The 17,225-nt window shown below is 34.3% G+C and overlaps 2 protein-coding genes across 4 annotated transcripts; both read right to left on the minus strand.

Annotated features, from left to right (window-relative positions):
* Window positions 1–297: 297 nt before the first annotated feature.
* LOC143551398 (uncharacterized) lies at window positions 298–3,327 on the minus strand. 2 transcript variants are annotated; one of them, XM_077041846.1, is made up of 7 exons: window positions 3,023–3,327; window positions 2,877–2,949; window positions 2,127–2,765; window positions 1,270–1,332; window positions 983–1,176; window positions 826–917; window positions 298–744 (listed from the first exon to the last, which is right to left on the minus strand). In XM_077041846.1, exons 1-7 carry the CDS (start codon window positions 3,053–3,055, stop codon window positions 630–632), a joined length of 1,209 nt encoding a protein of 402 aa, XP_076897961.1. In that variant the 5' UTR covers window positions 3,056–3,327; the 3' UTR covers window positions 298–629. The 2 variants fall into 2 exon arrangements, with proteins under 2 accessions (XP_076897961.1, XP_076897960.1); XM_077041845.1 differs by having other exon boundaries at window positions 2,127–2,792.
* A 4,436-nt stretch (window positions 3,328–7,763) lies between these two features.
* LOC143551399 (uncharacterized) lies at window positions 7,764–11,708 on the minus strand. 2 transcript variants are annotated; one of them, XM_077041848.1, is made up of 5 exons: window positions 11,383–11,708; window positions 9,792–10,728; window positions 9,160–9,255; window positions 8,025–8,161; window positions 7,764–7,950 (listed from the first exon to the last, which is right to left on the minus strand). In XM_077041848.1, exons 1-4 carry the CDS (start codon window positions 11,613–11,615, stop codon window positions 8,102–8,104), a joined length of 1,326 nt encoding a protein of 441 aa, XP_076897963.1. In that variant the 5' UTR covers window positions 11,616–11,708; the 3' UTR covers window positions 7,764–7,950; window positions 8,025–8,101. The 2 variants fall into 2 exon arrangements, with proteins under 2 accessions (XP_076897963.1, XP_076897962.1); XM_077041847.1 differs by lacking the exons at window positions 7,764–7,950; window positions 8,025–8,161 and having other exon boundaries at window positions 8,756–9,255.
* Window positions 11,709–17,225: the final 5,517 nt, after the last annotated feature.

The following is a 17,225-nucleotide window of genomic DNA, read 5'->3' on the forward strand; positions in this document are numbered from 1 at the left end:
GTTTAATAGTACTATACTACTATGTTACATTCCATTTTTATATTAAAGGCATACAATTCCAGAACTTTTATTCAGTAGAACCAAAAAGATAGTTCTAGAACAATCATGCATTAGTGTTTAGCCCAAGCATTACCTTTCTGTTCATCTAGTTTGTAGTTGCCCAACAATGAGTACAATCAACCCTCAAGTAAAATGTCGCTTGAACCCTGGGGGTAAAATTCGTAAGCAAGTTACCTTTTAATAAGGTATTATTTTCCCTGGGGGTGAAACAAGACGTTATAAAAAGCTCACAAAACTTAAAGCCCATCTATATATAATAATCCATAAGAAATCCATTTATAAAGATTTATGCAGAAGAAATATCACACTGAAGTGAAACAATAGAACAAGTCATTACTATTATTGCAATTTGCAAATTCTTATTATTTTTCATGAACAAGTTGTCAACAGAAACCAGTTTCTTTGTCCCAAGATTGAACAAAGAGATAATACAGATACACAAATTAAACATGTAAATGTAATAAATAAACAAACAAAACTCAATACAAATATAAAATGAGCTCTCATATGCAAGCTTTTCTGAAGTTAAAACTGTTACAAGTAACTACCTTCCTTTGGTCAAAAGATGATTAGCAACAGGGTATGTTTTCTGCAGGTTGCAGGAAACTGGAAGTTGAATAAATAGCAGCAGCCGCAGCACGAACAGCTAAATCCTTGTCTAATATTGGTTCTACTTTCTGAAACCTACATTTCATCCAAAATAATTAAATTTAATTTTAACCATTTATGCACATAACTTCTCAGTATTAAAGATCAAGCACTTACATGTAATTATTTGGCAAGGTAGCCTGAGGAAAATGAAGAAGACCATGTTCACAGTGCAATAGCATCTCCCGCACTTGGTTCAATGAGTTTTCCTGGTAAAGATCACATCAATAAATATAAAATGTCAAAAATGCTCTTTGCTAATATTTAAACTCACCAAGTGTTTCTCTTCTTCAGAAAGAGATTTATCCATTTGATCAAAAAGAGCGGTCCATCTGACTTTATGTAAGTCGTGATTTTCTTTATTAACATAAGGATTGTTTTCTTGACTAGAAGACAATTCCCTTGATATCAGTAAAGGTAGTTCGGTTTGAGTTACAGTTTGAACTCGTTTCTTGCTACGCCTTAATGCTGAAATAACAATATTATCATGCGTTTAATCCCTTAGAATGATACGATTGTTTTTTAACAAAAAAGATGCATTTGGAACATAAGCGATAATACCTGCAAGACGACCTTTAATGTCCTGATGAAGAAGCTCCAACCACTGAGAAGCTACACTTGCAGCTGTAACAAAAAAAAATCATTAACTTCCCATATGTTATAATCATACTTATGTAGAATGATTATAACTATCAACTTAGAAATGTGATCAATGAAAGAGCTCAACATTAAATGTTAAGCCTGTGAAAGAACCGAGTGAACAGTTCGTGAACCGTTTGACTGGAACTTCGTTTATCTCTACTGTTGAAATTTATAACAGATGCAGTTTTGATAGTGTTCGTTCGTTATACGTTATAAAAATGAACATGTTTGTGTTTGTTTATCTTCGTTCGTTAACAATATAAACAAACAGTTCACAAACGTATAAGAAAGAACGAATATAATTGAACATAAAGAAATGAATATTGCTGATCTAAAACTAATTAAAAGTAATGTGGAGAACAACATGTTGAAATAAGTGGTAATGGACTAATAAATTTAAATGAAACAATGAATATATGAACGAACATAAACAAAGGAACTTAAACAAACGTAAACTAATGAACATAAATGAACTACCATAAACGGATTTAAATAAACAAACATTCATGAACATAAAAGAAAGAACGAGACATGTGTGCTTGTTTGTTCGCTTAACTAAATTAAAAAAAAAATTTGTTCATGTTCGTTTGTTTAATAAATGAACGAACATAAAAAAAACTCCCAGCCAAAAGGTTCACAAACTGTCCACTCAGTTCGTTTACAGGCTTAACATATAATGCTGAGCTCTTTCAATGATCACATTTCTAAGTTGATCATTATCATTCTAAATAAATATGATAATGACATAAAATTAATGTTTTTCTTCACGAACTAACCTTTAACAGAAAGCATATCAACAGTTGAGATATTTGCCGACTCATCATTTGACAACGAGCTCCGATTCTCTGAGACCATAGTTGAATCGGATGAAAGTTTAAGCCCAAGCACATCATTATCAGTTGACCAACAAGATCGTGTCTGTTGACTCGCAGACGAATGATTCAAACTCTCATCAAAATGCTTGCTTTCAGTTTTCTTCTTGTTTCTTGAAGATCTCACAAGATTCTCAATTATAGAATGAACCTGTTTCCTATTCCTCACATGATTAATAATCCCGGGATTCAACTCGTTCAAAAGCCCACTAGGAGCAGCAACTTTCGCAAACCTATTAACCTGTTCCCTCTTAGCAATCTCTATCTTCTTCTTGATAACCGACTCGCTCCCTTTCTTCCTCCCACGCGGTTTCGGCACTGGCGGGACCGACACACCGCCATGAGAAGACGACAAGAAACCATTCTGCTTCATTTCCTTCCAAATCCTCATCGAATCCTTCTCACCAACGGGCGCACAAGTACTCCCGCACTCGGACAACGTATCCCGTGATTGGACATGATTAAAAGAAATCGAAACATCTCGCGAATTAAGATCAAGATCAAAATTCCTCGGTTTCGCACAAATTTGCGTCGACCCAAGTCCTAAAGATGCACCCTTTGTCAAATCACCTATTAAAAGATGACAACAATTAACATCAAATTACTAGCCCTAGCGTAATTGATCGAATTTCGACACGAAAACGAGAAAAATACCTTTTGAATGCGAAACCGATCCAAACCCAGATGGGTTTCCTGTTTGTTCTTGAATTGCATCACACTTCATCTTCTGCAGAACAAATTAATAATCAATTTAATCAAAATAAACTCAATTAAAATTAAACCCATCTAAATTAAGGTACCTTGAATCCAGATCTCAGTCCGTCAGCATCCATGGAGGTGAAATGAAACCAAAAGCATAAAGAATTTGAAGATTTGAATTGGGATTAGGGTTAGGGTTTAATGAAGGAGGCGGTATGATTTGAATTTGCAGAAAGAAAAGAGTCACGTGCAGAGATTCACACACTCTCAGTGTGTGAGATTCTTTGGTTCATAAATTGGTATATTATTAAAGAAATGAAGATAATAATAAAAGATTGAAAGCGTATGTATGGTTTTGGGTGGGTTTCAAATTCAAAATTAGATGGGTTTCTGAATCCTTGAATTTTGCCGCGTTTTGTGATTTGTTTTGTGAGAAAATTCTTAAAATATCCAAAACAAGAGAGAGAAAATAAAAAAGATCCTAATTATGTCAAGATTCTAAAAACAATCCAATAAATATGTACTGGGGTGACGCATTGAGAAAATAAATGACGAGATTTATAAATCGATCAAAAGTTGACATCTGGAAAGAATCTGACACACCAAAAATCTCGTTTGTTCCGACCAAATTTTATACTTAACTCACTTTTTAAAAAACCGTCTTTCCAAACGGTTTTTTTATGTTTTCGTCTGGTCCGTTCATATTAATTATTTCTTGAAAAAAGAGCTTTCTGAATCTCGTCTTTCAAGACGCATTTAGATTGAATTTCGTCTTTCAAGTTCATATTCCTAAGTTTCTTGTCTTTTATGTTCAAATCCTATTTTATTCTCTTATTATATCTTCTTATATCTATATCTTTAAGTTCAAATCTTATTGCCAACATAAAGAACCCAAAGCATAGCTGCAATAGACACAATGCACAAAAACATCATTCCAACTTTCTTTCTGTGCAGAAACTTAAAGATCCACATGAACAAAGTCTCCTTGCCTTTATTACCAAACATCTTCAAAGTCTTCCTTGTACTATTATTAAGAGGTGGCGTTGACTGGTTAGGCTTTTGTTGTGAAAACACTCCACCATTTTGTGTTAGAGATCCATAGCTTGATGATCTTTGACCCAGTGACCCACTAGTCATCTTGCTGTTTCAAAATTGTTAGTTTAAGACTCTAATTTGTTAAGTTCAAATCAATATTACCTTTAATTAATAATTTAATGAAAGTGGGGTCTACCTAAAACATAATTAAAAATACCGTCGGAGTAGACGGAATAATAAAATACATTGTTGGTCAAGACGGAATACCAAAAATCCTATCGGTCCAGACGATATTTAAACTTTTATAACTTACAAGAAGAAACTTGGGAATATGAACTTGGAAGACGAAATTCAATCTAAATGCGTCTTGAAATACGAGATTCAGAAAGTTCTTTTTTTAAGAAATAATTAATATGAACGGACCAGACGATAAACATAAAAAAACCGTCTGGAGAGACGGTTTTTTAAAAAGTGAGTTAAGTATAAAATTTGGTCGGAACAGACGAGATTTTTAAAAATCTCGTCTGGTGTGTCAGATTCTTTCCAGATGTCAACTTTTGATTGGTTTTTAAATCTCGTCGTTTATTTTCACAATGCGTCGCCCCAGTACATATTTATTGGGTTGTTTTGGGAATCTTGACATAATTAAGATCTTTTTTATTTTCTCTCTCTTGTTTTGGATCATTTTGAGAATTTTCCCTTTGTTTTCTTGATGTTAACGATTAACAACTTGTACGGTGTGTTGTAGAGGAAGTATTGTGCTCATTGTTTGGGTGTTTTTTACGCCACTTTTTGTATGATTAGTAACATGATTGGTGTCTTTAACCGTTGGAGCGTTTAATTTCAAATTTTGATAGCTAGACTTTCCCAAACCATCTATCCCACTACTTACCGATCTGGATTATTTAATTCCTCGTGATTTATAATATATTGTTGCTTCTAAATAGACGTGTTCATGTTAAAAACCAAATTTTATATGTTTTTCGAATTTGATTGAAATAAGTTGAAACCAGTGGCGAAGCTTGGACTGAGGCACCCGCCTCAAAATGCATACAAAATTTCACAAACGAGGGGGCGGGCTCAAATTTTCGGCTAAAAAATGCTAAACTTACACAACGTATAAAAAATTTCGTCCGAAAACGAGTAAATTTACACTACTGCACAAAAAACAGGGGGAGGTTCGCCCTTGGTTGGAACCAAACTTGTTTTTGAGTAGATTATAGAAGATTAAAAGAACCACACGATTAAAGACTTTTTTTTTATAAATTCTTTATTAATATATTTGTTGCAATGTTTTCAAAATATTAATTGGCTAGCACCTTTTTGAGCCCATTGTCTTGCGTGTGGATACTATTAGATTATTCTTATTCAAAAATATCCAAACACGTCGTCAACAAGTTCCGAAACTTCAATTCCAAGGCAAATTCTTGGGTTCCCTATGATTTGTTATTTGGTGATTTCTTGACATTGTGGGAGGGAGACATGTGATACATTTTATCACATATCATTGTATATTTTTCTTCAACAAACAATTTCACTTGAAAAAACATATTGTCGATGGGCGATGGACAAAGGACAGCATGACAAGCATGCAATATTCATCACAGGTAATACAACTAAGAATCAATCAAACTCGTTTGTATTACGTGTACTCGTATAATAGTAAATAGTTGAAAAGCTTAGAAGACAAATCTACAAAAACAAAATGAAAGATTCTAGTATTGACAAGCAACATATCATAACGGCTATTGGGAAAATAAATCACAAATATTAAACTATTAGTTTGATTACTCAAGTTTGAATGACTAACTACTTTACTAATCAACTATGTATTAATTTGATTGACTTTTAGGGTTATACGTCTTTATTTAAAAGAAAAAAAAAAGACTATCCACGTGTATATAAGGAATCCCTTAGGCTATATCACCAAGGGTTACACAGCCGTATACAAGGAAACACCATGATTTATACGGCCGTATACAATGTTCACTTAGCCCTATAGCAACATATACATGGAATCGCCAATGGCTATACGTCTATTTACATATAAAACGGATAGTGGCATCGGGTGTCCATTTTAAAAAAAACTCATGTTGGTTACTTTAACATCACCCTTGTAGATAATTCATAATTGCTTGTATCATGTTTTTTAAACAATTTGTTCAAAATATTAACATGGGGTGACTTAACGTACAATAATTGCTTAACTTATAGTTAAAAAAAACAAAAAAACGTTCAAAGTCAAATTCCAAACCCCAAAAACGTTCGAGGTTAAACCCTAAAATGTTCAAGGTTAAAACCTAAAACGTTCAAGGTTAAAATATGATATTTTTCAAGGTTAAAACCTAAAACGTTCAAGCTTCAAGCCTAATACTTTTAAGGTTAAAAACCCATTATGCTCATATTAAAAGTTGATTTGGTTGAAGATCCATATGTGGTTGTTTGGATAAACTGATGATTAATTGGATCAATTTCAATGTTAATTGATCAATTAGCGTCAACAATTTCAAGTTCAATTGGTCAACTGATCAACTGGCTAAAATATACAAACATGTGAATAACAATCAGAGAGCCATCGATGGTCGTGACGGGATAGGACGATGCTCACGGCGGTAGACGATGGTTGTGATAGTGGACTTTGACGGGACGGCAGAGGCGCTTGACGACGAACAGATCGCACGGTTGTGATTCTAGGGTTAGCGTGTTTTTGAAATCTAAGGGTTTAAGAGTATCGCACACTTAATATATGATAAGGGATTATTGTATTTGTATCGTTTCCCTGCTTTACATTAAGGGCACATGTACTTATTTCTTTAATTATGATATATAATAGCCATGCATGATGTAAGTGCTCCCATACTCACTTTCTCTTTCATATGAAATCAAAACATTATGTACACGATTATTTGATTCTCACAGTTTTATACTTAAAATTGTTTTTGTATTGAATGTGTCTCAATACTCTTCTGCTTTTCTACGTAAATTATATATTTGGGCTTTTATAAGTCATCGAGCATTAACCTTCTCCCGTCCAAATTAGCTTTAGTGTAATTAGTGATGTTCGGGTTTGATCCAATCCAGTTAGGTGAGTTGAACAGGATTTCAATAAGATTCCAAACCACTAAATAGCACTTCCAGTTCCAGCTGGATTCATTTTAACATTTTGGTTGTGTATGTCACCTTAAACATTGTCAAACAGCATTGCTGCATTGTTGTTAACGTTTGTTAAACTCCTTCACACATTTGATAGAAAACAATGAAATGTCATAAGATAAACGGATCAAGCGCGTTGATAACATATCAACAATGGTCATAAATAAAGCCTACATGCACGTTAAATAATTCATGGATATAAATCACATATAACCTGTTACACAAAAGTATGATCCTCCTCGCACAAAGTTTGCAGTTGGTTTACCAAAGATTACTTCCATCATAAGGGGGAGGATATATAATCGAAGCTGAAAGCTAACTAAACAAAATTAAGGGACCGAAAACCAGGTCACAAAGTACACTTACACTCCATATAAAATGGTTAAAAACTTGCTATAAACTCTTCGACATCAGTTGACTTCACACAATCAGATCACAGAAATGGCTTTTCAACTCTATTTGCTGTAATAACATTAGTTCTTGCAGCAATTCTCAGATGCAAGAGATACTTCTGCCATTTGAAACATTTAATTGCATTTCCTGCATATTATATATATATATATATATATATATATATATATATATATATATATATAAGACGAACTGGTTACCAGATTATCATCACAAGAAGAAAGGGTAAAGAAGTAATTTAATCTTACTCTTTGATAATTACTTTAACTTGAATCATTCTCTTTTGTCCTCCTCAATAACCTCAAACACATGATCTGCTATCATTGCTGGTTTTCTCTCCATCAATTCTCCCGACACTTTGACTCCACTGGCGGTCAAAGGTATGCCTTCTTCTTCTTCTATGTCCTCAACCTCCTCTGAGTATGAATATCTGCACAATATTAAATATTTATTCAAATCACTTTACGTGACGGTATGAATGACAAAAAAAAATTAAAACATTACCTAGTGGGATTTTGAGAAGGGGACCAGAGAAAGCATGTGACAAGCAAAAGTATATATTCTAAAAGAGCCCAGAAAGCTTAAATAACCCAAGCTCGTTGCCATAATTCACTCAAGGGATCACTTGCATTGAAGTACAACTGAATAATCATAAAAAAGCATACAGATTTATTAATTACGTAATTGCTAGATAGTTAAGAAGCAAAAGAAAGAATATAAATCAAGGCCTGCAAATGAATCCAGCATTCAGTGAACAGTTTGGCGGGAAGTTTGATTATTTAGCCAATGAACGAAAAATGAAAAGAGTTTTTTGTTAGTTTAGTTGGTGAATGTTTGTTTACTTCGTTCATTCAAATCCGCTTAATGTTCATTCGTTCACGTTTATTTATGTCCGTGAGTTTACATTTGGTTAAGTTCGTTTGCTTTTGTATTCATATAAAACTTTAGGCCTATCACAATTTAATCTCCCGTTATGAAATTTAAATATCAATATTACAAATTAGTCTAGTTTTGTCAACTTTTTTGGCCCAACAGGTTGACGCTCCTTTTACTTTTAACATGGTATGTTCGTCCATCTATTGTAAGTTATGTTCATTCGTTTATGTTTGTGAACCATTTGTTTAAACTATTGAACCGTTCGTTTATACTATTAACGAACGAGCATAAACAAACACAAACATGCTCATTTTCTTGACGAACGAACAAGAACAAGAAAGGGCTTAAACATTCGTGTTCGATCGTTTGTTTGGTTGCCCCGTTCGTAAATGTTCGGTTTGTTTGCAGGCATATATAAATTGTCATAGATACAATCACTTGGAATGTGAATGAAGGTCAATTGTTGAGAACTAATGATGCTAGTACACCTCATATCAGCATAGCATTATTAATGTTGAAAGGTAATTTATAAAACATTAGCTTGATTAATTTACTTACAGATGGATATATTTGGGTTTTGTTTTATTTCAAACAGATCAAAATAAAAACATGGCTAAAAGCAGAGTGGATTGAAAATTGCACAAACTCTATTTTCATGCATCATTTAGATATTATAGTAATAACATTGTTTTTTAATTATAATTTGAAACTGACACATTATTAATGTATCAAAGATTTTGAATATGGTAAAGAAGTGGAGTACCTCGTAACCAATCCAAGCAACAGAGACCAACACGGATAAAGCTAAAGCATTAGTAAACTTTCTGTATAATTCAAGTTTTCCTATGCTTCTCCGTATCTGAGTCAAAATTAGCAGAATATTAACATAACAAAGTCAAACTTCATCAAAATTAAGCAAATTAATTACATGCTGACATGTTGGGACTTAACAGTAAGAAGCTATGCCACCTTTATATTGCATGAAACTTTAGCACTCGAAGCTAAATGGCAACTTGCAATCGTAAGCAAACATCAAAACAGAAAACAGTCACAGGTAAAAAAAACATCTTTGTAACCTAATGATTAGCATGAAATTGGTGCAGAAATACAAATTCCATTTTCTTAATAAGTTAAGCCAGTTCGAACTTTATAAACTATTAATTAAAAACCTCAAATTATAAAAGTTTGAATTATAAGTAATATGGCCCGGTAATGGGTAAAAATGATGTCGTGGTAAATGAGTTAACTCAAAAGATAAATCCAAATTTCCTTAAAAAAAGTTTGAGCCTTTTTATGGGTGCAATATGATGTTTTGTTATGCAATATTATATGCTGATAAGAAAATTATGAAATTTAGATTGCAGTGAAGCAAAAAAGAACTAACAATGAATTTACCTGAAGCTTTTCCAAAGTTTTAGATAATGATGAAAAGATCCAAAGAATAAAGCAAGAATCCAGTAGAGCAACAGGCAACACAAGAAAAACCCTAGCTTTTCCAGAAAAATCATTAATATTTCCAACATTTTCAACAAGTTCAAGCGCTTCAGAAGCCAAAAAATACACAAAACCAAGAAGCAACACCCTTAAAGTCACGCCACCTAAAGTAGGCCTCACGACACCAAATCCCATTGACACAACCAAAAGAAGAAGCCGAGAAAACGTCTTTTTACATGCACTAAAAGTCACCGCCCATAAAGTAATCCCAATTGGCCTAGTTCCCGTCACATTAAAATTCGAATACTCAAAATACCAAAGAGCCATTTCACACATTCCCAAACCAATGACAACCGTTATATGATAATGCAACCGTATTATATCCTTCCAATGCTGCACAAATCTAACAAACCATAACAAACTGAGTATAAGATACGCTAACGACATAAATCCATAAAACGGCATTATTGGTGTCATCTTTCCCGGTAAATAACCATCTGGATTCCTCCAAACGGTTCTTCCACTCATTATTATCGTGCCCTTAAGTTGTGGATCACAAAACACGAAGTAAAGATAATACATTCCTGTTCTGTTAATCTCAATAGTTTGTAACATCATCTTTGCTTCTTCATTCTTTCCAGCAAACGGAGTTTGAATCCTTTTGGGCCAGCCCGGGTTATCATGATCTTGGCGAATGATAACTTCTCCTACTTTGCAAGAACCATCACTAGCTAGCTTTGGTGTGCAACATATTTCATCAGAGTTCAAATACGCACCACCGATTTTATCACGGTTTTTTACTTCAACTATTATTGCCTCAACTATACCAGTACTTTGTTGCATCTCATTTTGCTTCTCAGCAGTCTCCTTTGGTCTTTTGAAGACGATAGATTCAAACCTGGAATCATATGGTAGGATATGAATGTGTAGTTTAGGGTTGTCCAAATTGCTCGACGCTCGCTCAAAAGAAGCTAACAATATGCTTGTTCAATTTCGGCTCGGTTCAGTTAAGTTGGTTTGAAATATTTTTTAATTTAACACACACCCCTTTTAAAATTTCGCTGTCTTTGTCTAGTTTTTAGATTAAGTTTGTATTCAGGTACATTATATCCAACTTCAAACTTGTTTCTTGTAGAAATTTGCAAGCTACTAATTTGTTTTTAGGTTACATTATATCCAACTTTAAACATGTTTCTTATAGAATTTTTTATTCTGAAGAATGAGATAACTCATGCTCGGAAACTCGCTCTTGCTCGATGCTCTAACGACATATGCATGGAAAATGCTCGTTCGACGATGTCTCGGTTTGTAAACGAGCCGAGCATTAATGCATGGAAAATTGAATGATTTTTGGCTGATCGGCTCGGCTCGGTTCAGTTAGTGAACAGCTGTAGTTTGTGATGCTATTTCATTATTTAAACCCTAGTGTGTCTAAATTAAGTTATAAATCAAATAAATTCACATACAGTCTGATAATCAACTACAAATATCAATGCCATATTATAAATTACGAAACATATCAATCGAATTGAATAGCAAACCCTAAATTTACCGTATAAAGGATTTGCCGTTGATTGATTTGTCTTCATTGGAGCCATTGACGTGGACCTTAGAAGCATAGATTCCTTCGCTGGCGCCATGGAAGAAGAATGAATTGAATCGAGGTGTGAATCCTTCGTTCTTGTATTCGTGGATTGAAGCTTTTGCAACGGATGATAATATACTTATAACGAAAATTGATATTACGAATTGATGATGATTATTATTACATGTGTTGAATCTCATCTTCTGCTGCAATACGGATTTGAATGTATTGATTGCATATGAAAATGGGATTCACTTTTGATGAAAATGTACCAACAAAGAAGATGAAGTTTGATGAGCGAGCGAGCGAGCACAGGGGAATATTGAGTTTATTATTTTACAAGCATTTTATAATCTTTTTTTTTTATTCTATGTATATTCTCTTTTACAAAATCAGTTCTATGTATGTATATTTAATAACAAATGGTTTAAAAACCGGTTTTTTAACCGTACCAGGAAGAACTTAGAAATGGCACAATCGTTTATAACAGACTGTCCGTATCGGTATGACTAATGAAGAAACACGAGTTCAGACCAGGTTGAACGGGTATTTTCACAAGGTGTCACCAAGAGTCTTGAATCTGACGGGGGGTGATATGTTGGGATTTGCAAGTATAAGGAGTTAAGGACTCAAAGGAAACGGTTGTTTGGTGATAATTAGAAGGGAGAGATGCTATCAGCTCAATAAAGAGTCATCATCACCTTCATTCAGGTCTCTCAATACATAAAGTGTATTTAGCATAAAGAGTATATGGCTAGAGAGAGTGGGGTTGTGAATGTTTTACCATTTGAAGGAGCTCCTATTTTAGTTTTTTTTATATAGTGATTTATGATTTTTTTAATTATTTTAAGGGGTTTTTATGATACAAATCTTTCTCATATTTCTTATTTTTGTTTCTCTTTATATTTTAACTTTTTTTCATTGTCTTATATTGAAGTTTTTGTTCATGACTCTAGTCTCTCTCTAATGTATAGTATTTGTTATTAGCATTGTCTAACTAATTGGTTGTATAATCACTTTATTGTTTTATGTTAAAAGTCTGTTCATGTTAGATGCATTTAATACTCTATTATGTTCAACTCCTTGTTAATTTTAGTTTATTTTATAGTGAAATTAAATTTACTCGTTGTTAAAGTCAAATGTAGTTAATAAAAGTCAGATTACCAAACATCAAAACTGAGTTAGCATGCTTTCCTAATCAATTTATTGTTTTAGGTTAAATTCTTTGTTTATGTTAAATGCATTTAATAACTCTTGTATATTAGTCTTTGTTGCATTGAACAAGAAATGGGTCACCGGGTTGTGTTTGGAGACTTGCACTAATTAGAAGTTCTTGCTCGACTATCACTTTGCATAGCAAAGTCTACTTTTCAAGTTCAAACATACAATGATACCATTCATACCAAACGCATGATCACTATATCAACTCACGAGTCACGAAGATGAACGGTTGTAAACCAAACATGCATAGTCAAATGCCTTATAATCAGATTGATTAGGTAATTAGTTTTCATATTTGAAAATTTAAAAGCAACGCTAAACAAATTTTCATATTATGATAACTCTCTAACTGATGGGATCGAATAAGTGCGTCATTCTTACTACAACAAGCAGTAGAAGGATAATAAATTTGTACCCTAAAAATAAACACATTTTTGTAAAAGCTTATAAATAAGCTGCACTTAAATTACTTGGATTGAATTAACAGTTGTAAAAGCCTATAAAAATGGTGTTAACAAGTTGCAATTTTATTTAATAGCACCAGTCAGCTTCTAATTATAAGTTTAATAACACCATTTATCTCACTGGTAATAAACATGCTTACTGGCTTAGTTTACAAACAATAATACAATCAATTGCTAAATTTTATAAAGCAATATTCGTAGATTTGAAGTAACATAGATTTCTAGTATTTACAAAACATTCCTAATTATATATATGCTCACAAAATTTGCCAATGATGAGCAATAAAGTGTGATCCAGTCAGCTACATGAGAGTGGAAGGGGCACTCATGGGTATTACCCATGCACCGATCAATCACGAACTGTCATCTCATTTCTACTCTCTTGTATCCATAAATCACAATATCACTTGCGACACCTACCCACAAATACCCTAGAACATTTATATGTAATAATAATAATTAACACACATTTATGTTTTCCAACATTCATATATTCTTCATGGCAAAGGTTTGCCATGAATTGCAATTTGGCAATCTACCCACATGGGTCGAGGTGGGTTTGCTTTGTGGGTTGGAACCCATAAAGCTTACCCTTGCATGTGCCCCTTTCCCAACCATTTTTTTTTCTTTTTTATTATTAAATATAGGAACATGAAGTTAAGCTTAATAAGCAACAAATGCTCATGGTGGCTTTGTCTCTATGATAAATGGGAAGCGTATGACAATGTCAACTGGGAGTTTTTTGGTCTCAATGATGAATCAGACGGGATTTCTGGAGTTTTCATGTAAGTGGGTCCGTTGTATCTTATCCTCGGCTAGGTCCTCGGTGTTGGTAAATGGCTCTCCCTCATTTGAATTCCATTGTTCCAAATGAATTAGACAAGGAGACCCCCTTTCGCCCTTTTTGGTTTTAATTGTCATGGAGGCTTTGTCTTGCTTGATGAACAAAGCGTGCGAGTCGGGCATCATCAAAGGACTGCAAATTCATGATGGGGGACCACATATATCTCATCTTCTTTACGCAGATGATGCTATGTTGATAGGTGAATTGTCTCTTTTTAACCTTAAAAATGTGGGTAGAATTTTAAGGTGTTTTCATATGTGCCCGGGGCTCAAAATCAACATGCTTAAGTTGAATCTTTTTGGTTGCGGAGTAAACGAGTCAGAGATAAATGCCATGGCTAGGGTGTTAGGGTGTAAGCTCGGCTCGACTCATGTTTCCCATCTTGGGATCCTAGTGGGTGCTAATATGAATAACATAAACAACTGGAATGGGGTTGTCGAGGTTTTTGAAAAAAAGACTCTCCTTGTGGAAAGTTCATTCTTTATCTATCAGGGGCAGGTTACGCTTATAAAATCGGTGCTTGAAAGTCTTCTGGTCTACCTCTTTTCCATTTTTAAAGTGCCAAGTAAGGTTGTGGAGACTCTGGAAGGTATCATGAAAAGATTTTTGTGTGGTGGTGGTGGGGGGGGGGGGGGGAGATCGAATCTTGTTAAAAAGGTTCACTGGGTGGCGTGGATCGAGTGGCCATACTGAGAGACAGAGGAGGGCTTGGTATTTCAATGTTAAGAGAAGTGAATTTGTCTCTATTAGCCAAATGGGCTTGGAGATTCAAGACGGAAAAAGAGGGGCTTTGGAAATAAATGATTATGGCTATTCATTGCCAACGGCCGAGATGAGATTTGGTTTCAGTCATTAAACACTACCCGGGGGTCTGGAAGAATATCGTTGTTGCAGTTAATAAAATGACCTTAGCATGAACTAATAGAAGGGGAGTTGGGAGACGGTGTGGAGGTTCGTTTCTGGACAGATATTTGGGTCGGGAGCTATCCTTTGAAATAAGTTTTTCCTAATCCCTTTCAAGCTTGAAAAATACAAGCTTTACAAAGTGAGAGATCGTATCTATTGGCAAAGGAATTTTATCAATTGGTGTTGGGAATGGACTCGAGATCCATCAACGGAAGTTGAAAGGCTTGAGTGGGAGAATTGCCTCAAGGTGTTGTTAACAACAACCTAGAAAAGGGAAATGAATTCGTGGGTGTGGCTGGGCGACTCGAGTGGGTCAGTCAAGTCAGTTAAAAATATTCTAGTTCAAAGTAGGGACAACTCGAATAATTATGTGATGGAGTAGTGTAAATGGGCTCCGAATAATTGTAATATTCATAGTTGGAGGGCAGAGATGGATAGGATCCCGACCTATATAGCGTTAAGCAGAAGAAATATTCAAATCCCTTTTCGCTTATGTGGCATTTGTGAATCAGAAGTTGAATACGTTGAGCATGTCTTCTCGGTTGCTCCGTAGCTTCGAAGGTTTGGGAGTTTGTGAGCTCGTGGTGTAAAATTCCCCCAATCTACGCTTTTTTGGTCAGAGATTTATTGATGATTCATAAGACCTCGGGGCTGGGGGTTCTGGAAAGGGACGTTTTTCATGGTATAGTGATTGTCGCTTGCTGGAGATTATGGAGAGCCCGAAATGAGAGGATATTTGAAGACAAAGAAGTCAAGATTGAGGAAATAGTAGGTCATATTAGGTCTCTCGGTTTTATGGTTCAAGAAGTGGTCCAAATGTAAGTCTTTAGTTTGGTCCAAGTGGTGTAAATTCAGTTTTATGTAATTGTCGGTGTCCGGGCTTCTCTCCGACTTGTGTAAAGGGGTGTTGTTTCTTTGTGGCTTTGGTTGCTATTTGTTTATTATATATACAATTCGAAAAAAAAAGCAACAAATGCTCATGGCCTAATGGTAAGCGTAAGGCATAGTGCATCTATCCAAACAACTTCGGTTTGATTTTCTAGCGTTTGATACGAACCTAATCATTAATCAAATGGCCTAAAGAAATAAAAAGAAGAGTTATAGAGAAAATTAGAGAGAAACAAGACTTTCACTATTTCATTATCTGCATAATCCCATTTAAACTTTATATAGGGCTGGTAATTCGTGTCTTAAAGGGTTTAACGGGTTAGGAACGACGCACTTAACAAAAGTAACATGAATACGACTTGTTTAACTACTTTATATGTCATGACTATAAGACAATTTTAAATTTCATGTATCAATAAGGAAATATGATGAAGTTTAACATACTTATTTCAATTATTTAAGAAAATTATAATAAAAAATACACAGTGCACTTTTTTTTATTAACGGTTTTTACCGTGTCTTAAATATGTACTCAATTGTCAGCCTTAATTTCATCTACAGTTGGTCTGCTCCTTGCCTCGTTTCTATTTAGATTTTGTTAGAAACTGAATAGTTATTCTGCAATAACTTGCGTTCGTTCTCTTTACGTACCGTATACATTCTTTAATTAAAAATCAAACCACGTTTGTCTTAAAGCTCGTTTTTACATACGATGCAACTTTTTCGTAATGTACGAACATACTACCATGATATGTTTTATTTATCTATGTTTCAGGTGCTACGACTGAGCCGTCATAACCTCATACGCTTCTTTTACGTTTTAATCACGCCTAGAATCTGGCGCAACACACGACTTACTGCTTTTTTTTTCTGTAACCAGAATTTAAACTAGGACATACTTAAAATACTGATTGATAATGACATACGTAAAATACTGATTGATAATATATATCTTATTATAAAATGTTTTTACAAAATGTATATTCGATATGTAGGAAATCAACTAGGCTGCTCATAAGTCATACGTTAATAAAGCCTGGTGGATGTATGCTTATTGGGCCAAATGACTCGGCCCCGAGGCGAGCCTCGTTTCAGGCCATATTGCTTGTTAATTCATGACCATAATGCGTAAATCGTGATTGTTACCTTGAATTTGACTGATAAGCTATTAACAGGGCCGGCTTAGAGCATGCGCGGGCTAGGCAATTGTGCAACTCTCATCGTGATTTGTGGCCCATAAGTTTTTAATTTCTTTTAATATATTTTGAGACCAATTTTTATAGCTCGTGCAAGGTCAGTAACTACTGTGGTGTTGTTATCATGAACCCGCACGCAAATAAACCCAGATTTATGTCTCTTTAAGTTATACTTTTTTTTATTAGTTTTGTTTTGAACGGCTTGAGTCTTAATTACTTGACATAAAAAAACAATCCTAAAGTTTTTATAGTTTTTATAATTTTGTTTGGTCACGGTTTTAAAATATATCT

Source organism: Bidens hawaiensis, unplaced genomic scaffold (assembly GCF_021521415.1).
Source record: "Bidens hawaiensis isolate Kalapana, Puna unplaced genomic scaffold, B.hawaiensis_p1.1 tig00016386_1, whole genome shotgun sequence".
Lineage (NCBI taxonomy): Eukaryota > Viridiplantae > Streptophyta > Magnoliopsida > Asterales > Asteraceae > Bidens > Bidens hawaiensis.